The sequence below is a fragment of the Haemorhous mexicanus genome, chromosome 12 (assembly GCF_027477595.1).
Source record: "Haemorhous mexicanus isolate bHaeMex1 chromosome 12, bHaeMex1.pri, whole genome shotgun sequence".
In the NCBI taxonomy this organism is placed as follows: Eukaryota; Metazoa; Chordata; class Aves; order Passeriformes; family Fringillidae; genus Haemorhous; species Haemorhous mexicanus.
In genome coordinates this window covers 8,370,250-8,398,240 of record NC_082352.1, presented here as the reverse complement: position 1 = coordinate 8,398,240, position 27,991 = coordinate 8,370,250, and the positions used below count along the sequence as shown (strand labels likewise).

At 39.7% G+C, this 27,991-nt stretch overlaps 1 protein-coding gene across 1 annotated transcript in view; it reads left to right on the top strand.

Annotated features, from left to right (window-relative positions):
- Positions 1–442: 442 nt before the first annotated feature.
- URI1 (URI1 prefoldin like chaperone) overlaps positions 443–27,991 on the top strand; it is a 40,857-nt gene continuing 13,308 nt past the window's right edge. The window contains exons 1-4 of the mRNA XM_059857006.1: positions 443–708; positions 11,815–11,849; positions 15,827–15,905; positions 18,187–18,322. Coding sequence (XP_059712989.1) covers positions 634–708; positions 11,815–11,849; positions 15,827–15,905; positions 18,187–18,322 — 325 coding nt within the window. The 5' untranslated portion in view covers positions 443–633. The remainder of the gene's footprint in view (positions 709–11,814; positions 11,850–15,826; positions 15,906–18,186; positions 18,323–27,991) is intronic.

Here is a 27,991-nt window from a genome sequence, read left to right as displayed (position 1 = left end):
AGGGCACTGCCTGTGACAGCACCTCGCAGTTACAAAGGACACACGGCTCTGTCTCTGCGTGGATCCGGGATTAGTGCAGGCCCATCTGAGCGCCTCAGAGCCGCTGCTCCGCTTTCTGACGCTGAGGCCTTGGCGCCCGGGGCCTGCGCTCCGGAGCACCGGGGCGGCCCGAGCTGCCAGGCAGCCCCGGGGGTGCCGGACCCCGGCGCGGGGGCCGGGCCGGGCCGGGCAGGGGGTGTGGAGCGCCCGCCTCTCGCGGCTCGCAGCCGGGTGCCTCCCGCGGGCCGCGGGCGCGTACCCAGAGTGCAGCAGGCGGGCGGGCGGCGGCGCGGCCGGACCCAGCGCCGGCACCCACGGCCGGCTCTCCCCCGGCGCAGCGGGAGCCGGGCCCAGGCGGCGGCGGCGCGGCCCAGAATGCGACACTGAGATGCTTCTTCCCCCGGCAGCGGCGGCGCCCCGGGCCCAGGCGGCGGCGGCCCCCGCGTGGATGCGGCTCTGGAGCCGGCGCTTCGCCCTGCACAAACATTTCTATAGGACTCATTCTCCCTGCTGAGGAGATCGGCCCAGACCGGCCGCTTTCCCTCCCCTCCCTTTCCCCGCTGCCCCGGAGACCGCCGGCGCGGCCCGGCCCTCATGGAGGCCCCCGGCGGCGGCGCCTCGCCGCTGAGCCCCGCGCTGGTGGGGCGGCTCCGCCGGGAGCACGAGAAGGTAAAGGGGGCACCGGGGCCGGGCCGGGGGGCGCGGGGGGCCAGGGCCGGGCTGGGGGGCCCGGGGCGGGGAGGGCACGTGGCCGCGTGACGTCACGGGCGGCGGGCGAGGCGGGCCGGGGCACCCGGGGACCCCCGGAGACCCTCGGGCCGGGGACACAGTCCCTGGGACACAGCCCTCCGAGACACAGCACCCCGGGACACAGCCCCCCGGGATTCAGTCCCCCAAGGCACAGCTCCCCGGGACACCGCAAGGAGCGAGGTGGGGAGGCGGCAGGAGGGAAGGCCCTGCCCGCACCCCGTGCCCCGCTGCCGTGGTTAGCAGCGCGCCCATGGACGCGTGTTTTTATCCTCTACACGCCTCTCCGTGATTTTTCCGGCCTTCGGGACAGTCACGCCTCCAAAACCTCCCAGCCGTGTCTGTGGCCTGCGTCATGCCGAGGGCCAGCGTGCTCCTGGGCCAGCTTGAGGAGACCGTGTGTCAAAACTTAGTTGTACATGACTTGCCTTGGGAATCATTGGTTATATTTGAAATGGGTTTCAAAGAATCAGATTTTTCTGCAGAAATTATTCCCAAGAGTTCAGTGGCTGGTTCCACCTGAGACCATAGCACCAAACTCAGAATACTTTTTTGTGTTGATTACGCTCATGATCTAACTCAAGTGGGTCCTGAAAACCTAAGGAGTGCAATTTGGGGCTTGCAGATTCCAGCCTCGTAGTGAGCTCTGTGTGGGTGCAGGAGTGGCTGGAAATAACTTCTGGTCATGTGCAGGGTGTTGTTGACACAAATACAGTCTACAGACCTTTCACTTTTTCTGTTCATGTGATTAAAGAAATTTTAAGCAGATGGTAAGATGGTTAGAGTTCCTCAGTTATAATGGAAGATTTTATCTTTAGCCTGTATTTTGTCACATGCTGGTTTAGTTGAGAAAAAGTGAGTAACACCTGTGGGATATAAAAATGTGCCTTGTCTGGAATATTGTGTGCACAAATGTGTCTACTTTTGAATACCCATTAGATCATTACTAAAAGACCTGTGTAGCCAACTGACCATTAATGTGGATGGACAGTGAGAGGGTCTTCTGGAATCCTCTGCATCATCTGCCCTGCACGGATTGGAGCCCATCATGCCAATAACTGGGGACAGGAACTCGCCTGCTTGGGCTCCTTCAGTTAATTTTCAGGGTGGTGGAATCTGGTGAAGAATAATTTCCCTGGTACATTAGTGTCAGGCCTAATGTGTAAGCACACATCTGCCATAGGCACAGAGAATTATTCCCAGTTCATGGTAAGACCCCTCTGTAAGCAAGTTTAAGACTCTTCTTAAACAGATCTGCTCCAGTGGAAAAGAGGCCCAGGAGACCATTAATTAAGCCTCTGTTAGGCTGATGTACCAAAGTTATATTTTATCATACGGAAACTTTACATAATTTCTGCAAATTGGCTGAAAAAAATGGAGCACTTCAGCCTCAAGATGAAATTATACTAAAGAACTACATATCTTGGTTACAATGGAGTGTCGTGATGAAGATATAGTAGACTTTCCCTCCATGCAATGAATATATATAATTGGATTACAACGGTATTTTCAGTTACAAAAATATCGTATTTTAAGATGGAGGAGGTCTTTTCATTTCAGCTGCCTCTTCTTAGAGATCTGTATTTTTCCCACAGAATCACTGAAGTTGAAGGCTCCTGTTTTGTCTCAGCACAAAGATGAAGGAGAATTAGTTACCCAGTACTTCAGTAAACTAGTAATTGCAGTGTGAGGATCATAGAAAATAGTGAAGTTACTTAGCCAGAACAATATCTCTATATACTGGAAGGCAAATACATTTCTTTTAATTACTGGGATGTTGTGCTGTCCCAGTGATGCTTGATTAAGTACAAGGAAACCTATTTATTCCCATTAATCTGAGGGCAACCTTTAGTGAAATCATGGAATGCAGCAGTACCTATCTGCAGCATTAAAGATAATATTTGATTTGTGGTTGGTTGTTTTAACACCCAGGCCATTGTACAGCCCTGGTTCAGCTATGGGTTTGAGCTTTTAAATGCTAAAGAGCTGCCCTGGAGAACTTGGGAACTGAAGCTTCCTTCCTGCTTAAAAATACTGAAAGAAAAGGATGCCCATGACTTTCTGTCTTTAATCAGATGGAGGCTGCAACTTCTAGGTTTAGGACCCCTGGTGAAAAGTAATTTTAATTCTTGTTTAGGACTGCTTGCCTGTTGGACAGATTTCATCTTGTTAATTTGTGATGATAGTAAGACCAAACTGTTAAAAGCAATTTTCAGTGCTCCTACTAAAGGCACTTTGTATAAAAACATGACTTAGAATGTGTATCTTGGGGATAAATTATAGAAGAATATCTAGTAATTTTCATGATAAAGACCATCATTGGAAGCACAGTGCCTGCGTAAAGTTTTGAATATTTCTGTAAGAAGAGTATAATGTATGTGTCATGGATTACTTGTAAAAGCAATATATGTTAGCTGAAAATACTGCAGTAAATCTATTGCAAGTTAGTAGAGGAATTATAAAATGAATATTTAAATAGGAGGTTTCTCATGCTATAGGCCCTGCGTTTAAACATAATATTTGATATACATTTATTCCTGCAGTCAAGTGGGTTGGGATTACTAACTGATGGGAAGTTGACAAGTCAGATGTGTATGATTTGGAAAGACTTGTGTAGACAGTGAATTTACAGTGGGATGATAGGTTCTCTAGTTCCTGAGCAATGCAATGACAATACGTGTAATGGGAGACATTACAGAGCCAATTAGACCCAAGAGACATTTGTAGAGTGCAGACACAGGCATGGAGAATCTAAAGGATTCCAGTATTAGATGGCAATAGGATCTTTTTTTTGTATTGCACTGACAAACACACTTTTTTATTTTCCTGTTAGAAAAATTAGGACAAGGAAGTGACTCTCCTGTCATTCACCATGACAGCAAAGCACAAGTAGATCGAGTACAGCTCTTACTGTAACTCGTTGGCCATTGTGCATTATGACATATTCTTAATTTTTATGAATTTAAATGGTAGAGCTGTGTAATCTTTAATTTCCAAATGATTTGCAATATCCCGGGTACTTAAAGTTTTTTGACAGTTAAAAAACTTGTAGGTGGGTTATAGAGAAACAAATCACAGAATCCTAAGCTTACACTCTTTTAAATTGTTTCCTCTTCTACATGATTTACCTCTGGGGCTGACTGCTTCTGTTTGTCTTTTCCAAGTAATATCTGTGCTATGAAATCAGCAACTTGGCAGTTTTAGAGCTGTTCCTGCAGTCTGAAGAGGAGCAGTGAAGCAGAGTAGGGTCTTGTTCACTTGATGCTGCTGTGGGAACCACTGGAAATCAGGAAGTGCTTGCCTGCGGACTCACAGATGAGACTCAGATGTGCTTTCCAGTGCAGTGTCTCCCATGGTTTGCACTTTTCCCAAGCTATGTCCAAGTTCACAGAATCCACAGAACACCTGGGTATGAGCCACCAGTGCAGCAGGACTTGATTTTGCACAATAACTGTTTGAGAAATTGGAGCAGAGTGTTTAAAGCTTGGTTTGATGTGCTCCTTTTAAAAAGAACATGTGTGAAGCTTTATTTGCCCTATTCCTTTTTAAGAGGTACCTGGATAATTACCTTTTTGGAAATTGTGATGACATACACTCCACCCTGTCCACTGGTTCCAGTAATGTTTTTTCAGGTGCTGCATTCAAGTAAAAGGGCTAATTCAGTCATGATCTGGAAGCTTTTTATGGAATCTGTATTGTTCCTCCAATGTTAATTGATCATCACTTTAACTTTTTTAGTCAATATTTGTCCATGTTCTTATTAGTATGAGTTAAATACCCACAAGTTTGTATAGAACCAAGAGCTATGAAATAAATTAACAGATCTTCAGTAGGTTTTTTAATGGTAATTGGAGGAGACTTGACAAAAGAGTTTAAAGATCATTGCCTTTATTCTGGAGAGGGCAAGCCTGTGTTCAACCTCATTGGTAACTAAAACGTGTAGATGAGATTATATGTGTAAATGACAAAAATTGCAGTCTTACTGAATTGTGCTGCTCTTACAGCTGTCTGCAGAGGCTGTGAGTAGATGCAGTGACCAGGGTACCATTTGGGAATGGTCTTCAGTATCTTTGCAGATCTCCATTCCATAGGTTCAGCTTGTAACCTGTCTTCTCAGGCCTGTTTGGATGCTCCTTGTCTCAAGTACTTCTTTCATCCTTTGAGGTTGTGAAATAATACTTTGTTTTAGTCTGAGCCTGCAGTGTTGCAGGTGGATCTGCTGGCTCAGAGCTTACCTCTTTTGCCCTCAGAGCAGCAGGTATGCTAAGGCTTTATGTTTGGTTGCATTGGGACACTGCTGCACTGTGCAGGTGCTGCTTTTGTAGTTCCTCTTGTCTGTTAACATAGGCTGCAGCACAGGAGCAACAGCCTCAGACCCTTGCTCAGAATTTTCATCATTGGTCCTGTAAGTTGTCCAACTGACTTAAATTTGAACAACTGGTTAATATTTTTGTGTGTACTTCTTTCAATTCTTTAGCAGTTTTAGGGTGGCACATTTGTGACAGCGCTTAGTGAACTGGGCTGGGATCCAGCTTAAAAACAAACTTTATTGTTGACCTTTTTGCCCCTTTTTTTCCCCCCTCTTTCCTGGACTATTTTTCATCCACTGTGGATCCCTAATGTGGTTATAATTGTCTGTCAGCAGATCGTGTCAGCTTTGGGAGGATGAGACAGTGGAGCTGAGTAGCAGGAGTTTACTCAGGACTGTGGCTGAAAGCTGAACCACAGCCTGCAGCTATGTCTGTGAGGCAGGTGTCACAGCTCATGGCAGTTTTAAGCCAGTTAAGCTTAGGTTTTGCTAGCAGCATAGTTTTTGTACCATAAACTCCATCAAAGCTTGCAAAACCTGCTTGAGATGTTGGGCTGCTTAGATCATAGGAGTTTTGTGCCTGTGCTGCTCTGCTGCTCTCTAGGTCCCTGAGCCAGTCTGGCTGTGGTGTAGCCACACAGATATATTTACCTGACCTCAGCTGAAATAGTAAGTTTTGAGTTCTTATCTCTGTTTCAAGATGAAGTTACAGGACATGGACACTGGAGTGGTGCCAGTGAAGGATGAGATCTTACTCTGTGTTCCTTGCTTGCCCCACTTCAGTTGGTCGGAGTTAGTGAACTCACTCAGCAGAAGACATCCTGCTGCCCATGGGATCTTTTGCTGTGTAGAATTTTTGAGCTCCCCAAAATAATTTTGGTTAGAACTTAGTATTTATTTATTGATAAATAATAGTTATGTACTACTTTTTCTGCAAAACTGCAAGACTCACAGGTGTGTTCACAATTAATAAAAAAATAGTAGATCTCACTTGTTTTCTTGTAAAGAAAAGTCAAAATCATGGCTATATTTCTAAGTCAGATTTTTTACTTTAAGAAAAAATGTTTGCCATGATTCAGATTTCTTTCTCTCTTTTCCTGCAGTATTCTTCCCAAACCCATTTCTTCAAAAGGAAAAAGTTTCCACCCAAAGGGGGTTTTATGTTAATAATTTGTTGGAATGTAGCATTTTTGAGTAATATGATTTAATAAATGAATATGAGAATTCAGAAGTGCTTTCTTCCTTTTGCATTAGATCGTACAATGTGCCAACAGACTGAAGAATTTTTAATAGTTTTATTTCATTTTTTGATTGAAAATGGGGCTCTAGGAAAAACAATTGTACAAATGTTAATTCTGTCTTTCTCCATCAGTGATTGCTGTGTTCTAGGCAAGTACTGTGTAGTTTCCTAGAGGAAAAAATGAAAATTCATTTTAAATGTTTATTTTTTTCTGTGGCTTGTTACATCCTTGTTACCAAGAGATGATTAAATATTTGACCACCCATTAGTGTTCTGTAATGTAAAGTGGTATGTGAACTGGTAATTTCATGGGTAAAATTTTAGTGGTTGGGGGTACAAGGGGGAAATCTCATGCATGAGTTGCATGGCAGAGAGGCTTTTGATACTGCAAACATTTCCAGATGGAGGCAGTTCATGTGCATGTATGAACCACAGTAAATACTTGAATGTGGAATATTTAACATTTAGAGCTATGCAGAGTTGGAGTCACCTGAAGGAAGTCAGTAATGGAAATGATGCTGGATTTATCATGAGCCTTGTAAACATGGATCTGCATGTCAGGAATACACGTCAGCATTCACTGCTGGAAGGTTCTGAACAACAGGACCTAGGTTGAAACAGATATTTTTATAGTCCCAAATGGCAGGGACAGTCTCCTGAAGGCAAGTCATTGGTTTTAGACTTTATTAGACCCTTACTTTAATTACCACCTCATTATTTGCTTTGCTTCCACAAAAAGTATTCCATACTGTCATTTTTCCCTAAGTAACTGGAAATGTGATTGAAAGGGATGTTTAAAGTGAGACTAATTCAAGATTAAATAGTCACAAATTATATTATTGCTACATGTAAACAAATTACTTGCATATCTGATTTTATTCAGATTACTTTTCAAGTGGTAAATAATGCTTTATCACTTATATAGTGCTCTTACATCTTTAGAGTGCTTTTCTCACATTAATTAATCATCATTAAACACTCTGAGGTGGGTAGGTTAATACTATTATCCCCATTTTGCAGATGAAGAAATGTAGACTGAGAGGTTGTGATTTGCTTAAGGCCATATAGAAGAAACAGAATCAGAGCTGGGATTAGATCTGTGTCCCTAGCTTCTAATTTCAGAAGACCAGCCAGATTGTGAGCCACAGTTTTGAAGCAAAGTGCTCAAGTGTGCATGTAGAACCAGCAGACATTTGCTTGGCCTAACTTGCAACTTGTTTAAAGGGAAACTTGGCTTTTGTGCTGTGCTTCACATTTCCACCTTCATACCTGCAAGTGTGGAAATGGCCTCTCATTCATTTAGGACCTCTTCCTAATCTGATACAACATTTTTATTTTCATCATTTTCATTAAATTTAACTTCTATCATGGAAACTTTAAAGTTTCTATTTCTCTGGGCTTGAACATAACTATGTGGCTCACATAGAGCAGGTTTAGCATTGGTGCCCCAAACTGCCTGCAGGTGATACCAGGACCAGCTCTGTTCCTTACAGTTTTTCACAAGCTGAGACATAAATAAGGTTCTGACTTGGCAGCTTGTCTTAGTGCTGTTCAGAAGGGATGAAGAGAATTGCCCTCTGTGTGCTGAACCCAGCACCTTGGTAGGCAGTGCCCAGCTGCTCAGTAGGGAGCAACATTCACTTGCATGCCCCCCACCTTGGAGAAGTACCTGAATAAAACAATGCAGTGTGGGAATGGAGAGGAGAAGAGACCTCTTTGTGCCACCACTTTGTTAATCAGAAGCACCACAGAGAATTATATTCAGCTCTTAGTAATGGGAGCACCTGCAGAAGTAACAGATCAGGAAAAATAAGCTGCAGGAAGGAGGTGCCCTTGTGCAGGAGGCTGAAAGCCTGCTGGGGTGATGTGGGATAGGTTGGAGACCCATGGCACGTACAGGTAAGGATCTGCTTTGTGCTACAGCATCCTTTTCACCTGTGCTCATTGCCAGGGAAATGTTGGAAGTGACTGTAGAGCCTGGCTGCTGAGTTAGGAGCTCTGGCTTCCCTTCCCAGCCTTGAGCAGAGTCAGTGGTTGTAACTCAGCCTGCAGAATCAGTGCACTGCCTTTTCAAAGTGCAGCTTGCTTGAATTCATGGAGGAGATTTTGAACTCTTTGAATGCAAGATGATGGAGAAGGTAGCATATAAATATATAAACAGATAGGGAGGGAGAATGTGTTGCAGAGTGAAGGAATTCTCTGTCTTAGGTCAGCTAATGAAGTCCTTGGCTGGATGGTAGGAGCTGCCTGGGGGTGATTTGGAGTCATTAGCCTGCAATCTGCCCTGGGATCACACTGGTGAGGTGGAACTGGGGACACCTGGGACATGATCGCAGCTCTAAAGCTGATCCTCGTGCTCTGCTTGTGACACCTACAAACGAGGGATTCCCTAAAAGCAGCAGCACAGGCAGCCCTAGAAATAGCTCAGGCACGTAGCAGTGAGAGCAGAACAAGCACATAACCTGCTGGAAGGGTTTGGGTTTAATACAGCAGGAATGTGTGCAGGGGTGGCCTCTCCCCTGTCCCCAGGGGCTGCAGTGGAGCTCACAGGTGTGGTTCTGGTGGGTCAGGGGCTTTGGAAGCACTGCATTTTCACAACTGGCTGTTGGTGAAAAGGAAGGAAACAAGATGTTTGCCCATTTGCTTTCTTTTAAGACTATGGAATATGTTTTCTGACAGTGGATCCTGTTTTAATAACCAGACCCATGATTAGGTAATAAGTCTGCTGCAAAAGTAGTTTAATAAATATTTTAGTATGCAGATAAGCCAATGATAACCATGTGCATTCACAAACTAATACATTTTTTGTTTAAAAGGGCAGAATTCAGAGTTTGTTGATACTACTTCACTATGATGCCTTAAAAGTAAGGCATACTTGGTGGCACTAACTGTCCAGGTAAATTGAACTCAAGTGGATAAACAAGCAGGTCATTTACTTTATTTACCCTAAAAGGGTTTTTCATTCTTTAATTGTAACTCTGGTTATAAATTGTGTGTGGAAGATAGACTAATGATTTTTCTGTGTTTGATTAAAGGCAAATAATCAAAGATTTGTTTATATATTTATCTATTTGTTCCTTTGCTTTGATAAGACCAGTTGTTATCCAAACAGTGGGACTGACCTAATAAAGGTCATATGCATAATTGATCTCCATCTGGTTTTCAATGTTTATTCTCTCTATTCTTTAATAGACTTCAGTTCCAGAAGTGCAGCCTGCAACATTTTTAAGGTGGTGTATTTTAGCACTTCTGTAAAAGGTCTCTTTTTATGCTGGCCACTGAAATGAAAAGGTTTGTTGTTGGTTCCACCCTTTGGTATCCCTTCAAGAGAGATTATATCAAAGAAGAAGAATTAAATTAAAATTGATTGGTATTATTGATTTTTCTCTTTTTTTTTTTTTTTTTTAAGGGGGATAAAGGGTGATGGAAACAGCATATGCCCCTATGCTGTTTTGCTGATGGACTATTTCTTAAAAACATAAAAAGCATATGTGCCCAATTTACATATTTACTAATTAAAAAAGCTTCCTGGAAACATTAAGTAGACTATCTTCTGCAACCTTTAACATTGTGGCTAATGGATATAGCCTGGAAATTTTCATAGAAGGTCCTCTAAATAATGTAAATGATTATGAATATGTAACTAGTTAATATGCAGCTACGAAAGGATTATCATGTAGAGGTTAATGAACATGCTGCTCTTATGGTTTGCAGGGCTTTTCTTTTTGTGCTTTCAGCTCACTTCATGCATGGAAAGTCATGTATTGGGAATGGAAAGCTTCCTGTCTTTTCCATCTTCATCTGTAATGGGGCAATTAAATGGAAACTTTCTTAAAGGATTTCATAAACATTTTTTGTATGCTAAATTACGTTGTGTACTTCACAATCACTGCCAAATGTGAAAGGATGAAGGATGGGGATAGAATAGGCTTGGACTCTTCAACTTGTTAGTGAGAGGCTCCAGAGTGCCTTAGCTTTGTTACCAGACAATTTATGTCTTCTGCAGAAACTTTACTCTTAAAATGGGCTTCATATTAATAGTATGAATTAGATTTCTGGCTTGATGTCCTGTACAAGTCTGTGTATTTACTCTGAAGCTTAAAAATAGTTGCCTTGCACATTAAGGAAGATATTTTGCTAGGCATTTGATTTGTAGGAGTTTAAAGCAAATGATAAATTTAAACTTGGCTTATGTGGGATGAGCTACCTGGCTGACTTTCCTGATGGATTATGAAATAACGTAACCACAAATGTAAAGCTGATCCTTTTCATTTAAGAACTTTGCTCTGTTTAAAGAATTATTAGCTCACAAAGTAGTCCCATTTTTTTTATTCCTACATGAGTAGGAAGTGCAGGGTCTGAGATCTGTTGTGCAAAAGCTGCACATATGCTAACTGAAAAAAAAAAATGTCTTTCACTCTGTTGTTTGGGGAAAAAAAAAGAATTATCTGCTCCAGTGATTTCAGTGGTACTTGAATGTATGTTATTGTTTTCTCTGCAAATTTTCTCATTAATTGCTTTTGAATGTTAGCATTATTTTGGCTATAGGAAAAACGAAATTTGTAAAAAAAAATCTAGAAAACACTTATATTGAGAAGCTGTCTAGACATATTTAACTGCCTCATGGCTTCATTGCATTTCATATAATTGAATGAAATTGTTTGTGTTGTATTTTTGGTAACTATTATTCAGAGATCAGAATATGGTTTGAAAGACAAAATCTCCATATAATTGTGGCAGAGAAGGTCACAGGTTTCAGCATCCTGCCTGTTTGCTATATATAGTCTAAAAAAATTGCAGTTAAAAAGATAAAAGTATTTAATTGTAACAATGTGCTTTATTTTGTAAATTCTTTTGTATCTTTTGGGAAAGCCTGTGGCTTAAGGAAGTAAGTGAAATGCCTTTTTTACACCCAGAAGGAAGAGAAGCCAGCAGCCCATCATGGTGTCAAATACCTATATATTTACACAGCACAAAGTTAATTTGGGCTTTTTCAAGTTAAAATGGCCAGTGGAGACATTTGTGGATGTAGTGATAGAGGAAAAATGGTTTTGGTGCCGTGAGATTAATTTCTTTTGCTTTTTAATGACTGGAGTATGGGAGTTACATTGATGTCTTGTTATAATTTATGTTGTTTTCTTATTCTGCAAACATATAACACTGAAAATAGATCGGCAGATTGCACAAACTGCTACTTATCTCAGATCGTGTGTCACCTAATAGTTATGGAGCAGGTATTGTACCAAAATAAGAAATGAAAAGCTGTGATTTTTTTCTGTGGTTATCACTCTGCATTAGCCTGTGATAGAGTGTGCTGCTTAAGAACGACCATTCACACGCCTTTGCCCTGACAAATAAAAATGTGGATAGAGGCAGCACCAAATCTGTAAAGCTCCTGTTCTAGTTTCTGATGCATTGACATTGCAGCTGTGTGCTTAGCTTTGTTTTTTTCACGAGTAGTTATCTGTTTTAATGACAGGTGGTCACTGGCTGCCAAGAAAAAATCCAGCACTGGTAAGTAAAAAAAGTCTACATGTCTAAAATACTGATGAGTAAGCTAGTTATGTTTTAGTAAAGTATTGCTGTTTATTGTGATGGGAATCCAATCCTGCTGGCATGTTTTGGGGATTATAGTTAGTGATAGCTCAGAATTGTTGCTGTGTACTCTTCTTAAAATATATTTATTTCTCACTGATACAATTAAATTACAAATACAGTGAGCCTCAGTGTTTATACTTCTGCCTTAAAAACCTATCTCATCTGTCATTTTTGCCCATGTAACCTTGTTGGATGAATGCTTAATCTGCCTGAATGTTGAAAAGGTGCTCCCAGGGTAGAATTATTGTTGTTTTCTAACTATGGAGCAAGTAGGGAAATTGCACTTGTTCCCCTCTATGTGCTGAAACAATGTGGAAAGTAATGTTTCACTGATAGCCCCCGCCACAATGTAAAGTACATGCTAAAGCTTAGTTTTTAATACTTCAAATAAATGGTTTCTTATATTAAAAAAATTATCTCTGGGCATTTTTTTCTCTGTTGGCAATCTATGGTTAATAGAAAACATACCTAGTAAATAATAGTTTTGTATGGCATCTGAGGAAAATGTACATTTAATAGTGAATGAAATCTTATATTATGAGTTACTGTGAGATATAACAGTTGATCTTACAGATATCAAATTACGATATATCCATGCTGTGTTTACCATGATTTTACTTGAGAGAACAACAGGAGCTGTCTTGATTATTGTCTGCAGGGTTATTGCAGAATCACAGCAACTGCCCCTTTAGTGGTGAGATTAAACCTTTGGTTATACACCATCAAGCATATAATATTTTAAATTTATTTTAAGAGGCTTTTTCTTCATGCCTGAAAGATCTCCAAGCAAATAATTTATATTTAGTGTGTATCAAATGTTTTTAGTTTAAATGCACATAGGCTGCAAGCGCTGGATAAGAGGGAAAAAAAATCAAGGCAATCTATACACATCATCATATTAAATTCTGACTATTGGCTCGCAAAAATAATCTAAAACTAATATGTTTCATTTATGTTTAAAATTCAGAGGCTGCATTAATTTTCAATAAGGGAAATATTGAAGTGCCTACTGGTGCTGCTGTGGTGAAGGCAGGCAGAATATCTCCAGCTCATGCACTTTCTCAGGAGCTTTGCAGTGTCTGTGCCTACTGGCTCCCATGTGAAATTCTGCATGTGCATTCTTCTACTCAGAGACAGGGCTTTTCAGAAATAAACTATCTGGCAGAAAGCTGCAAAATTTGAACAGATTTTTGAGCATTTGGAAAATTGTGACAATTATTTTCCTTTTTACAAGGGCTGAGGTTTGTAGAGTGGCCTGGGAGTGTTGGCTGTGGAAAGAGGAGTTGCTCCTCTGTTTGCTTTTGTGCAAGCTGGCAATGACCCCATGAACTTGGGGGTTTTGGCCACAGAACCTCTAATGAAAAAAATAACTTACTGATTTCTTTTATATAGGAAAGCAGTTTGTATAGCATCCATACAATTCTTTATTTTATAAAAAAAATTTAAAATGTAGTGCTTTTATTTAGATCTTGATTGTGCAAGAGCTGAGTGCTCTTGTTTCAACTGAATTATTTGTTCATGTAAGACCTTTTAAGTAGTCAGTGACACAGAAGGTTGTTGAATAGAATTGGTTGAATAACAATAGGGTCTTAAAATGCTCAGCTTCAATATATTTCCATTAAATTATTTTCTTTTCCATTTTTCAGTGCACTTTTTGAAGTATATTTCTAAAGCCATGAATCCAATAATGGGTTGGGTATGGGATTAATAGCTAGAGATGCATTTCCCCTTCTAGGGACATGTTCATAGCTGGAGTCCCAGTATTCCTCCTCCCTGTTCCCTTTGGTTCTTCAGTGCTTGTTGTGGCAGACTGTAGCACTGGCACACCCCAGTGCTTGTGAAAGCATCAGCTATACTTGGAGAGAGAGGTTCCTTCCTTAAGTAATGCTGTGTGAGGCCAGTTATTTAAAATGATCAGTTTAAATTTTCTTTATCTGCATGGCCCAGTTCAGGATGTCACCCCGCTCATAGAGATTGCCATGGTGGAGGTTTGCTCAGCAAAGGGCTGAAGTCCCAGTACAAAAAGCAGGATGCTTTGCTTCTAAAGTAGCACAGCTTCTGTGGCAAACAATTTCTCCTGGACCCTGATCAGATTATTCAGTAACACGCAGCAGTCAGACCTTAGTGTCTTCTTTTCAGGTTAATGAAGAAATGTTGAGTGACTTTCAGCCATGAAATGATGGAAATGTTTAATCCTGCTGTGAGGGGGGGATTTTCATGCCAGGCTCTTCCCATTGAGTCCTCTCCTGCACTTGAGACTTGTGCCAGGCCTTGTTTTTCAGTGGCTGCTTGGAGTCCATTTCTCAAATCCAGATCTCTCCAGGCGAAGGCTGGGTTCTGTAAATAGCATTAAGTAATTGATTGTTATTGTTGACACCAAGTTTTCATTATATTCCTTCCTCCCCCAAAACATCTCAGTGCATTTTGCTAAGATTCATGAGTTTGTCCTTCTTCTTTGAAGGATGTGAATTATGTTTTCACTCTCATGTGGGCAAGGGACAGAAAGACTTGCCTAAAATGTCTGGGAGAAATCTGCTGTCAGAGCAAAGCAGCAGCAAGCATCTTTTGTAAATCAGTTCTGTGGAATATTGTTTTAATGTCCAAGTGGCATAAAAACCTAAATTTTTTTTTTTCCAGGATGAGTTCAACAACTTTAAATAGGTATAAAGTTGGGTGGTTACACCAGAGTTCAACTGTGAAGCAAATGAGTCAAACATAAGAGTATCAGATAATTTTTCAAAATGAATGCTGAAAAAGATTTCACTCTGCTTATGAATCTAAGAAAATCAATAGTAATATTTTGAGAGTTGTGTTATCAACTATGACATTCATTTTTCAGCACATTTATAGATTGGCTTCCTGAATCATCCTCAGAAAACCTGTAATTTGCATCTTGGGTCAGCATTGCTAAGTGTGCTGCTCTGTGCTTTCAGTTGCCTTTTATTGCAGAATTTACTACCATATATATGTTTATTGTTTTGAAGTACAAGTAAACAATACCATCAAACCTGACATTTATATGCCAGCTACTTCATGGAGGAGCTGATTTCTGACCATCTTTAGAATGGCAGGGATCCAGTAAAAGACTTTTTCCAGACAAATTTAAGAATGCCTTTACAAAAAAAGGCTTTTTTAGAGGGAGTGTAGTTGCTTGTTTTGCACACAGTAAAATCCCTGCAGCCACTGAAACACTGTTTCTTGCAAAGTCCTGTGAAAAGCCAGGTGTCTGCCATGGGAATGAATTCCTCGTCCCAGTTCACCAAACCATTTCTCTCCTGGGTAGCAACACGTAGCATGAGCCTTTACAGTTTAGGTAGAGAAGTATCAGAAAGGGATGCTTGAAGATGTGACAGCATCATGGTGATTGAGCCATCTTTCAGGAGTGTTGACTCTTGATAGGAATACAAAGTTCATGGCAAAATCAGAATTAATTAAAATTTTGCTCATTTATGTCAGCTCAAACCGAGGTCAGTATATGAGCTCTGTATTACAAATGATAATTTGAAGAATTTGCCTCTTAAAAAGCATAAACTGGATTTTCAGTTCTTTTTCTAAATATTGGTGGTGGTATAATTTGGGCTTGAACATGGAGTAAAATACTCCAAATCCTAATGAAAGAACTGCTTCTTTGCACCATGAAAAATTCTAATTCTGAGCAAGACATGCACAATCTAAAATAATCATTTACCTACCTTAATACACATTATTAGAAAATAATCTAGCTATTATGTTTGTCATCCCATGTCTTTTAGAAATGAGTTATTAATCTGTCAGCTGTATGTGTTAGAGTAAAACTGTTCATTTTTCTGTGGTTTTGGTGTGTTTTTGATTTAGTAGCAGAAAATTATTAACTCTTTAGCTGTGAAATTGAACCAACTTGAATTTGTCAACAGGAAAAAGGTGGAGAGTGATTATGAGGCTCTTCAGGAGCGACTCCAGACATTGCCTGACAAGTTGTCCTACGATGTTATGGTATGTACATGGCAGAGGTCACACAGGAAAATGGGCTAAAACTGTTAAACCTGAGCTGCCTGCACTGGGGGTGAGGTGCTAGTCAGGTTGCCAGTACTTAGTAAGGTTACATTTGTTATGATAATAAACTTTTGCTTTTGTTTCTTTCTCTTTTCCTTGAAATCCATTATAAATTACAGTGTTACTGACAACTGAAAGCTGATGACATAAATGCTTAACACAAAACCTGACATGTTTGATATGTAAATCTATTGTATAGAAAACGATAATTATGACTGAATTATGGTACTTAGTCATTTCCTGAGAAGCAAGTGTCTGTAGTATTTCCTGATTCATGGAAATAAACCCTAGAACATTGATTTCTACATAAAAAGGTGCTGCTAATTTTTGTTCCACCAATCTTCCCATTGACATAGCAATCTTTTCTGGTGCTCTGAATCTTCCCTAACAACTGCACAGCTCCCTGTGTAAAATTTGCCCTGTTGGCTTGCACTCACTAAAATTTTGAACAAATTGGCTTCTCTTTCTTTTTCTCCTCTTCCTTTCTCAGGTTCAACTCAAGATACATCCTTGAAGACAGGGAAATTGTACTGCACATAACTGAGTGGTTGATTTCAGCATTCAGTAGCCTGACTGCTGTCTTCCTTGGCAGCCTGGCTTAGATACCAAGTTGGGTTTTTAATAAGACAGTGTTGGAGTACACTTCACCGTGTGGGAAAAGGGAGGCTTTCCCTTTTCTGTGCTGGTGATACAGCTCTGGCTTTTGTGTGTAGTCCATTTCTCATGTGTGTATGTGTGGCCACATGATGTAAAGCATAAAGATTGTGTTGTTTCAAAGCATAGAAACTCTGTTTTTAAAGAAAGCTAGATAGTGCTTATTCTTAGTTGAAGCAGCAATGTTAACTCACATCTGTTACTTTAAATGTATAGAAACAGTTCCTATCCTGTTAGCCAAATATTTTCATATGCTTTTAATTTTGTTTTCATCGTTTTGGGGGAAGAGTGAGCAGGCAGCTCGTGCAGTCTGCTACTTTAAAACCAAGTCAGGGAGGGCACACGTGTAGGAAAAGCACATTGTGCATAGTCTGAGTGTCAGGGTCCTGCCTGCTGGAGAGCTGTTTCCAGCACTGGGACCCTCCTGGATATGGAAGAGAGGGAAGATTGCTTTCCAAGGAGACAGATCCAGTTGGCCAAGGGCTCTGCTTCAGCACAAACACAATGAGAAAGCAAGTGGCTGTGCTGAGGAACTGAGGAGGAAGGAATAAAGTAGAGGGAGCTGATAAAACCGTCTGAGATAGATCTCTTTTTACCCTTAAAAGAGAGAGACTTGATGTGGCTGTGGACTTTATGCCACCTCCATTTTAGATCTAATTTGATTTTGGTTTCCAAATTTCCCACAGGCAGCCAGGCAGGTGGCAATAGGGCTGGGGGTCACGATGCCAGGCAGGTTCAGGGGACAGGGGTAGGGGTGGCCAAGGCTCCTCCTCACCCAGAGGACTTGCCCAAGCACTGCCTGTAAAATCTGGGCAGTAGAGGATGTCTTAAATAATAAATCCAGTGTCCTGGATGTTGCAATGCTTGTTAAAATGGGGGATTCACATTTTAGGAAGCAGATGTAAAGTTCTAAAATGTGATTATCACCTATGCCCTCCTGCCTGAGGTGTTCTGCTTTTATCTATTGTCCTTATGCCTGGAGAGCAGTTAGAGGGTGAGAGTTGCTTGTGGAGCATCCCTGGGAGGTTGAGGTTTGCAGCCTGGTGAATGACCCAGCAGAGTGAGATTAAACACTCTTGGTCCTGCTGGGAGCCCCAGTGTCTTGCACTGGAATTTCTGGGTACTTACTATTAGCAAGACAGATTCTGAGAAGAGCAGCTCATCTTTGAGTTGATCATACCTATTTAAATAGTTCAAAAAATTTTAGCAAAGCTAATCTGGCTTTTATTAAGAAATGAATGTAGTCTGCATGTAATTAAAATAATTTTTATTATCAAGGTTTATATGTTCAGCTGAAGTGAATTTGTTTTCCAAGTGAGCATTCAGCTGTACTATAGTTCTGTGTCACAAAATAAGTTGTCTGGTGGAATTCAAGTTTACAGATTTTGTAAGTACAGTACTAAATTAAAATGGATCTGGTAATTTGAATATTTCTGATGGGTTATTCACTAAATATCTGCTATAGAATTTTTATTTTTCTAAAATCTGTTTTACTTTTTAAAAAAACTTAAGACATGTATGACTGCCTAAGTTTTATTTTCATTACTGATGTCTATGTCTTTGACAGGTACCTTTTGGTCCTCTTGCCTTCATGCCAGGAAAGCTTGTCCACACCAATGAAATCACTGTTCTACTGGGGGACAACTGGTTTTCCAAATGCTCAGCAAAGCAGGCTATTGAGCTGGTTGAGCACAGAAAAAAACGTATGTATGTTTCTGAACATAATTTAATGGTTAAAATTATGTTCTGTGTATTAATATATAAAATTAGTGATATCTACGCTGTTCTTTTTTTTCTTTTTGTGAGCTCACAAACACAAGTCCCATTCAGGTGTAGTATTAGCTTAGCACCTTATTTTCCATCATTGCTTGAGACTTGATTGGATATGTCTAATTAGGAAAAAAAAACTTAACTAAAAACCCTCTTTCACTTTTTTTTAATGCAACAAAGAGGAGATGTAGCCACTGCCTTGTGCTTTTGCCCTTGGTTACCTTATTCCTTATATTTTGTTCCCTTGTCTTATTTCTTACTTGTTTACTGCCTTGTCTCCTGTGTTTTGGTTGTTGTTGGTTTTTTTTTTTTTTGTTTGGGTTTTTGGGTTCTTTTTTGATTTTCTTTTTGTTTGTTTGCTTTTATGGGTTTTAATATTTTTTTTCTTTTGGCCATGTAGTTTTCAGTTTTTTCCCCCTCTCTCTACACATACTTTGCTCCTGCTTGTTGGTTTTTATACTTGCTGCTCAGCTGCATTTTTGCCTCCTGCCCTTGATGTTCCTCTGGTGTGGAGTGATCTCCTGGATCTCCCCAGGTCCAGTGCAGTTGATCACCACCAAATTCATCTTACATAGTAACCCATCACAGGGGCAGATAGGCAGTTCCTGGGTTGGTTTCCAGCTCTTTGTAGCTGCTGTTGAGGTCTTGGCTTTGAAGAGCCAGGACCAGAGCAAGAGATGTGCATGGTGCACTTTGGAACTTCTTTATGGTAGAAAGGAGGAGAACCTAAAATATTTGATGTAAATGTCAAGGAAGAAAAACCACAACAAAATGGAAAATAAAATGGTGCCTGTTAGCCTTTGTTGTTTGCTTCAGAAAAGCGTTTGATTTTTTTTCATGCTGGTTTACCTGTAACCTGTCCCATTCCTCAGTGGGTGCTCACTGCAGCTTTGCCCTGTGTATATTACAACTATTTACATTGGATTTTTGTTTGACTGCAGCTATCCATTTTGCTGCCTGCAGCAGAATACCCTAGAGGTTCCCCATCTGAATAAGCTTTTTTTTGCAATTCTGTGCAGGCAGTATTAATGTAAAAAGAGTGGAGGATTTTTTTACTAAAAATTCATTTGCTCTATTACTTTAAAATACTTCTTTATGAAGAGCATTGCCAAAAGTATGTAATTTGTATTTTACCTATTATCTCTCTTAATCTGGTTCTCCTGACACAACTTGGCAATTTTCTTTCTTACTGAACTGAATCTACATTATTTATTGTGACTCTTGTGAGATCTCAGGTCCAGATCTTTTTCTTTGATCATCTGATATTTTTTTCAGTGCTGCAGAATACTTTTGTCACCGTTACATTCAGTGAAATCATTTGACCTTTGCATAGTAGGTGTTTGAACATTAAGTAGTCTGCTGGGAGACACACAATAAATGCTGGATTCTTTCCTTTATGATCTTTTAAATTGCATTTAAAATACAAACTCAGAAATACTAATTTCTTTCAAAGCAAAATAGTCATTGATGCTGGATATAAACCCTATTCAAGCTGATAGCTCACTTCAGCTGTGTGATGGCTGCCAGTGGGAGGCTCCAAAACACTGGTATTAACTAAAAACTTTTTTTTTAAGGACTGTTCTCAGTTTTAGATGGTAAAAAACATATTAGTATACATGCTTCTGAAAAGGGGTTACTTCTTTCCTAGATACACTTTTGTCCCTTAAAAAATACAACTGACTTAAACTCTTTAAACCATTTTCATGCAAAATGAGTGCAACTTAGAGAATATTAGGGATTTTATTAGTTTGTTCTAAGGAGAAAAGTTATGTATGTGAAAGACCTGTAGGCCATTGCTATGTAATATGAGTTGGCTGCTTGTGGCACAAATTTGCAAGACTGATGTTTGGCAAGTATTAGTTGAAAGTCTCTTTTGTGTGTTTATTGCACTGTAGTTGCTTTCACAGGTGTGTCTTCTGTTTTCAGTGGCATTTTGGGAGCATAGTTTACAGGGTGCTGTGTATTGGGCATTATCTTCACATTGACACAATGGGATTTGATTTTTGTACATAATCTTTTTGTTTTGGACATAAATTCCAAGAGTAGGTCACACACTGGAAAAAGAGGGCAGGCTCACTGCAGGGGATTACACTGCCAGCAGTGCCCAACGTCCTGCGTGCCTGGCAAGGTCCTAACAGGGCAAAGCTTTTTTAAGCATGTGTTTAAGGCCAGTGTGTGCTTAAAGGCTTTGATATATAGGAACTGGGGGCTGAACAGAGCAAGGAGAGGCTCATGCTGAAATAAACCTGGCTATATTTGTTGGTGGTTTGTTTCTTCAGTGACTTACATTTTTTTATCCAATATTACTCTGTTTAATTTAGATGGGTGTTTTTTTTCATAACTAGCTGGTCAGATCCATTCAGATAACTGAAACAAACTGAATTAGTACAGCTCTAATAATTCAGTGCTTTAGCAGGAGTTAGGACTATAAGGAAATAAATACAAGACATTTTCATTGCATGCTGTCTCTTGTGTCTCCCTCTGCTGAATGGTGAGGAGTGGGAGAGCATCTGTTCAGGGTTCAGGTTGTCTAGGGGGGCTGTCTGTTGGGTAGAAATGGGTAAGAGATTCCTAGAACAGTTTTGGGTGTTCTCCCTTGCTGGTTCTGGGGAGTTTTCCTTCTAGCCTTTGGCTCATGTGTGGGTCTGTGTGTTGGAGACCTCTGGTCACCACCAGGGCTGTCCCTGCTGGCCTTGGAGCACCCCAGTGCTTTACAGGTAATTGAATCAAAGCTCACAGGACATTTTCTTTACAGTTTGACTCCTGTGCATGTTGGGTGCATACAAGAATGGAGGATGTGAATTTGCATGCTTAAGCAGCAGTAGTGCTAGATAAATCAAACAATATCAGTGAGGATAAAGCCTTGGAAGTTAGGGGTAGCAATGAGAGTGTACTATATATAAAAGCTTTAAATATTACTTAGTACTAATTAGGTCATCTTTTTTGTCTTAGTAGTTTTGTTAAATTTGCTTTTTAAAAGAGAATGAGTGAAAAAATGTTTGCTTCTGTGGACTAGAGAAATGCCCAGCCACAGCAGATTAATTTCTTGGTTAAAATTTATTTAATTGAAAGGAGTAATTGAAGGGTGACTGTACTGAATTTTAAATGCACTTTAGCTGACATAGCTGTAGAAAGCCCTATTTTGGGGATATATTTCTGTTTGCTTAGCTTTTGATTTAGATGCAAATTGTTCAGCACTGTGATTGGTTGAAATGTATTTGGTAAAATTTGGGACAGTCACTCATGTCAAATGTTACCTTTTCATCAAATATTGATCGTGTCTTCTTGAATAATATTTGAGTTGCAGTAGTCTTTAATTTGCTGTGCATTTTTGTGACATTCTAGGTATTTGGTTAGTTCCAAAATAATTAATAAATAGAGTGAAGTTTATAGAATTGCCAAGTATGTTTTTAATTGTTTTAAATTCATTGCAGTTCATTAAACCAGGTAATACAGATAATGGGAAACACTTCACACATATGTTTGTGTGTAAAAATGTGAAGAAATAGTGAAGTAGATTAAAGGATATGCACACCAAATTCCATTAAAATAAAAGAAATTAGCTTTTTAAGTATGTCACAGTTTAGCACAACAATAATGCAATTGTACTTTTTTTCTCCTACAATTATCTTGCTTAAGGTACTTCATAATATTTCTGTTCTCCTCAAGGCGAGACTGTATTGTCTCAGAATTCAAAGAGGGAATAAAGATTCTTTTTGTGAATATGGGATTATATCTTTTACGTGTTTGTGATGATATAAATTACATTTCTTCTCTATATCAGTAATCGCATTAATTCTTTAAGATGGGAAATTTTTCATTACAATAGTCCCTGTGGTAGTTACTATAGAAAGAAATTAAATAGATTTTTCTTGTAAATATTTGTGGATTAATTCAGTATGCTAGGTATTCCAAGTGTCTAAACATTTTAAAAGGTGGGAAATTAAAGCATGCACACAGAACTAGGAGTGGTTTTATTGTGTTAAAAATTTATCAGATTAAAAAAAAATCCCACTTAAAGGAGAATTGTTGAACTACTTAGCAATTGTGTCTTCAGTATATGTAAGAATACCCTTGCAGTGTCACGCTGCAAATGAATTCATGAAATGAAAATACTGATTACATTAACATACAGTATTGTGATAGTCCCCAATTGTAAATTGCAGTGTGTAACCCCTAATACAAATATTTGTGTCAATCAAAATTGACCGATAGCTCAGGATACAGGGTGTAAAAGATACCATTGTTTTAATGAGATGATCCGGGTGGATGAGGACCAGTTTGAATTTGTTCCTTATCAGCATTTCCAGAAAAAAAGGTTTTGTCTCCAAAACACATGATAGGAAGGCTTTCCATTTCCCATCTGTGAATGAGTGAGGCCTTTAGAGGTTTTAATGTTTTATCCAAGGGTAAGAATATCTTCCCTGATATTCTAAATAATGTAACACTAACTCGTCTACTCACAGTTTTTGGGGTTGAGAACAAAAAGTGCAGGCAGTGCTACAAAAAGATTCAGCTTTTGCTTTTCTGTATTAAAAAAAAAAAACAACATTTTTCTGCTCTTTTTCTGCACAGCAGAGAATTCTGTTCCACTGTGCTTTTAAACTTTTTTTTTTACAATTTTTTGCGATTTTCACTTCTTAGTTTGATAGCCTCCCTCACTTCCTTACCCTCGTTAAGTTAGGAGCTGATTCGATGCAGTGCTAAGTGCTCTAAATTTGCTCTGCAGTTCCCTGGAGGTGTTTGGCTTCTCACAGGACCACAGTCTGGGTATTTTAACCAGAACACACTGGAACAAAGTAAGGAGAATAGACTCCTTTCTGTAAGTTACATACTGTGATTCAAATAAGCCCTTACCTTTTTTATGATTCTTACTGGGCAACAGAGGAGTTGTCTGAATGCCACCCTCCTTCATTTAGGAGGAATTTAAATGTCTTCAGATAATTCTAGCAATTACATAGGTGTGTGAACCTAAAAGAGAAATGCATTGCATTTACTTAGTGTTCCTAAAGCCAAATTGCCTGTACAAATTTTTACAGAAGAAAATCCAAATGACTTTGGTTTTGGTACCAAGGGAACATGGAAAACAGAATGAAGATTGTCTTTAAAGGGTGAAAAGCTGCTGCACAAAGGGTTGGACTGCATTTTAAAGAACTGGTGAAATTGCTTTTATAAGGAATGAATTTACATGTCTTGTTGCAAGCAAAAAGAGAGCTTAAATCCATATATACAAAAAGTCATCAGGATTCTCTTTTCACTCTTAAATCCATTTCTAGAAAAATGAACAGAAAAGAATAGTAGAACAGAGAAGGGTGTTTTGAAAAGCTCTAGTAGACACTGCTTTCTTTTTTCTTAATTGTTTCAAGTAACCTGTAATAGTTTGCTGGAAAAATATTGGCAACAAAAAATTCTGTTGCTGATTAAATATATATTTATTGAAAATACATTCATAAATCCTCAAGTGATTGATCTACTTATGCTGACCCTATAAAGTAAGAAAATAATGCACTTAAAATACAGCTAATTTCCATGGTGAGAGTATGAACTACTGAGGTTCTGCCTTCAGGTTCTACCTCCTGGTTCTCTCACTGGAGGAGCTGAGCCACTGTCAGTAACTGAGGTAGGTGGTTGTTCCTGGTCTGTATCAACACTCTGTGTATAAATAACTGTGTTTGAGACTGGTTATCTTCTGCATGAGAAACTGTGCTAGGCACCAAGATCTTTACTCTAAATCTCAATTTCCTGTGTTATATCCATGAGACTCCCCTGAAGATCAGGTACATTAGGCTTCAGTTTGTTTCAGTTTGTCCTGTTTCACAAAGTCTGACTTTTCAAAATAGATCAACCTGTTCTCACTATTCTTGTCTGTTCTTACTATTTAAATCCCAGTGTAACACACAGTTTCCAGAAGTAACTAAAATAATGTCTATGATTCCCCAAATCCTTATAGACAACACTCCAAGGACATTAATGTCAAACTCAGATAATTAAAATTTGTATCCAGCCAAGCTAATTAACCCATTAAAGCCAAAATGCATAGATGAGAATTTGTGTCAGTTTGGCATTAGTGCGTTGTCATGTCGTGTAAAATCTGGCTTCGCTGGACTTCATTTCAACAATATGAAATGTGGTCCCCAATTATTTTTTTTCCTTTACCAGTGTATTTGTAGCAAGCAGAGGGCTGCTTCTTAAAAATGACTAATCATGGTATAAGGAAATCCAGTCAAGTCCTTTCAGACTAATAAAGGAGCTGTGAAAGAATGATCTAAATGTAAAGAAATCTTGCTGCCTGTAAATATGAAAGGCTGCTGTGCAGAGGAAATCTACTTATCATGATTTCTGGTTAGAATACCTCATTCTTTTGGTGGTCTAGGAGAACAATCCTAGAGGCTCTGGGGATGGTGGAACTGAACTGTCTTTCCAAGTGGTTTAGCTGAGACATGTAAATAGGAACTACACGGGTTCACCTGAAAGCCATGTCAGACTTTTCTCAGATTATTGGATGTGACAAAGTTGGACAACAGCCTCTGGTTCAATCCGTCTTAAAAGGCTCTAAGAAGCTTAAACCACGGGGTAGTAAGAGGAGGAGACTGTGGAACCTCTCTTATTCTACCAGTATTTTTATGGGGGTCTCAATTAATAAAAACCCCTGTAGTTTGTAGTGACTTGTTCCTCGCTATTTCATATTTCAAAATTCACTGAATTCCGTTGGAGGCTTTTAGAGTGTGCCCTGGCAAGTTCAAAACACGAGCCCCTGAGCTTGCGCTGCGGTTAGGTGTGTGAGCCTTTTTCCAGGAGACCCCTTCTTTGCTGAGGGGCCTGACCAAGGGAAGGTCTCTGCTTTGGCCAGGCAGGAGCCTTGGTTTTCCTCTGGCAGGGGAGGTGGGAGCAGCCCAGCAGCCTGGCTGGGGACGTGGGGCTGGAGCATCACGGCAATCCCAGCTGTCCTCTGCTGTGCTGCGTGGCCTGGGGCAGATCACTTAAACTGTCTGTTTCTTCATCTGTGAAATAGGAGAGAGTTATACTCACCTCCCTCGCAGGGCACTGGGCAGATTAGTTAATGCTTGTACAGCATTTTAAAGTAAAATACTGTGTAGCTGCTCGGGGTCCTCACCTAACAGAGCAAGCCAGCATGCACCCATCCGGGAAGCAGCATCACAGCCTGGTGCTCCAGCAGCAGCATAACCTAGATGGCTGCTGAGCATCATTCAGATATGCAGGCAAGGAGTGAGACACTTGTGGCAGTGAAGAAACAGCTGAGCATCACGTTTACTATGTATGTAAGATAAAAGCCACAGGAAAATTGGTCCCAACTATGTATATGCTTATGTATACTGAGAATCTGTTCAAGAGCTGAAGGTGTGGATGGGAGCATTTTGTGGAAAACTACCACTACCTCTCTTTGATTTGGACTCTGGAAGGTGTGTTAGACACCAAAAAAGCTGTGGGTGATGTTGATGTGAATTAACTGATAATAAAAGCTGCTCTGTCTGATGGAGGACGAAGGAATCATGCAAGGGGAGCAGGACCCTGACTGCACATGGAAGGAGCTGTGTCCTCTACTGGGTCTATGTTGGCGCTGCTCCAGTACTTTTTTGGAAGTAGTATTTCATCCAGGAGACAATGCAAATCCATGGCTTTTTTTCAGAGAAGAATCTTAAGCTATTTCTTAGAAACAGCCTGCGGAATGGAGAATGACTACACATTTGACACATAGCTTGCTGTGTGGTTTAAAGGCTAATGCTTTTGAAATACCCTGAAAGTCTGAGCTTTGTCTTAGTGTTCCTTGTGGGAAAGGATGGACTTTGCTTGAGTAGCCTTTTCCAAAATGCATAAATTTCTTTCTAAACTATTTACTGCGAGTAATACATTTTTAAAGCAATTGTATTTGAGACAGTGTGAAATATCAACAGGGAAAAAAGCATACAATACTAAATATTATAAAACTGTGAGAGTAATCTCACACACTTGGTGGTAGTTGTGTTTTGCCTTGACTGTTTCATGCATAATTCCCTCTCCTGTGTGTGTGGAGGGGAGGAGGGATAAGAACCTGTTTGTAGAAGTGAGTTAATAAGAAGGTTTAATTTTTAAATACAAGTACAAACTCATTTTGGCTGATTAGATGCATTTTGTAATAATTTTGTGGTTATTATTATATTCTCACACATCCTTATCTGAAAGGCCTGTCATTATAGGAAGTGCAATCTCTGAAACATTTACAACAGTATACATTGCCAGAAGACTGGATAGGGAGTAGCCATGTATGTATTTAAAACTTTTTAGGACTAGCTCCAAGACCAGCAAGATACTTAATTAAATACTAAAATTTACAGGCAAAAAGAGAGTTAAGAGTAAAAATATATAGAAATACTCTGAAAATAATTTTTTAAGCTGGAATATCTTGTGGTTGTCTTCTTCTGTAGAATGGGAAGAGCAGGGTGCTCTTCTGTACTTGTATACTGTGAAAATAAATAATTAGGGTGTATGAGGTATTTATTTCATGTGCTGCAGTGCTGGTGTTCATGTGAGTATCATTAATGGGGAGAAGCTGTGCTGAGGCAGGAGCTAGCTTAAAAAAGTTTCTTTGAGTGTGACTTTGATGACCCTGTGTTAGAGATATCTCTTTGCCTCCTTCGTACTATTGTATGAGACATCTTCTTCTGTATTGCTTTAATGATTCCAGAAAGGAATTTTAAAATAGAAAATCAGCTTACTTCTTCACAAAGGCTTTTAGCTCCTTCAGGGTATATAGGACCAGTAGGTGCAAGGTCTTAGAGATCCTCAGTTGAAACTAATTTATGTAGTAAGTCTTCCCTCCTGAAAATTTGCATTTGTATTAGTTTTGAGTTGAACAAAGAGTGCAAGTCTATTAATATTATTAGTATAAGGCTTTAATTGTGCCCTCTTTCCCCCAATTCTTAAGTCTTAGCAAAGCTGTGTTTCCTTTTCAGGCGGTTATGACCTTCTTCTTTTGCAAATTAGTTTGTTTTTTATGATAACTTTAAGGTAAAAGTGAAACTTAAGTTTTTAATATTTTATAAATTGCTGTTGAAAGGGTTCATTATTTAATTGGCACAAGGGGATATAGAAAGCAATGTCTCAAATGAACTAATGTCTGAGAACTGGGTAGTTGTTAAAGTAGGTTTGCAAAATTGCAGTGAAGCGTAGTTGCCCAGACAGAAGAGCTGTCTGCCTTCTGCTGGGTGTTGAAAGTACAGTTATTAGGGCATGAGCATATTTCACTTGTCCATCAGAACAGAAATGTTTGAACACAGTAACAGGAATGAAGTTTCAAAGGATTTTTAACAATAGGTTTCAAATACCAGTCTTAATTTTGTCACCCTAAAACAGACTCTCCAGCTGGTTGTTATTTTATTTAAACTTCTACTGAAAAAAGACAGGCCTTACTTCTTTTTACATTGACCTCACAAGTCAGCTCTTTGGTTTGTGACAATGCACTTCACTTACCTCCTTGAGTAACTTTTTGGGGGCATATTATACGTAGCATTAATAGAAGGCTTTGTGCAGCCTGTTTGTAATGGACATAGGAGACATACCTTCCTCCCCATATCTGTGCCTCGTTCAGAGGGGATATTGTCCAA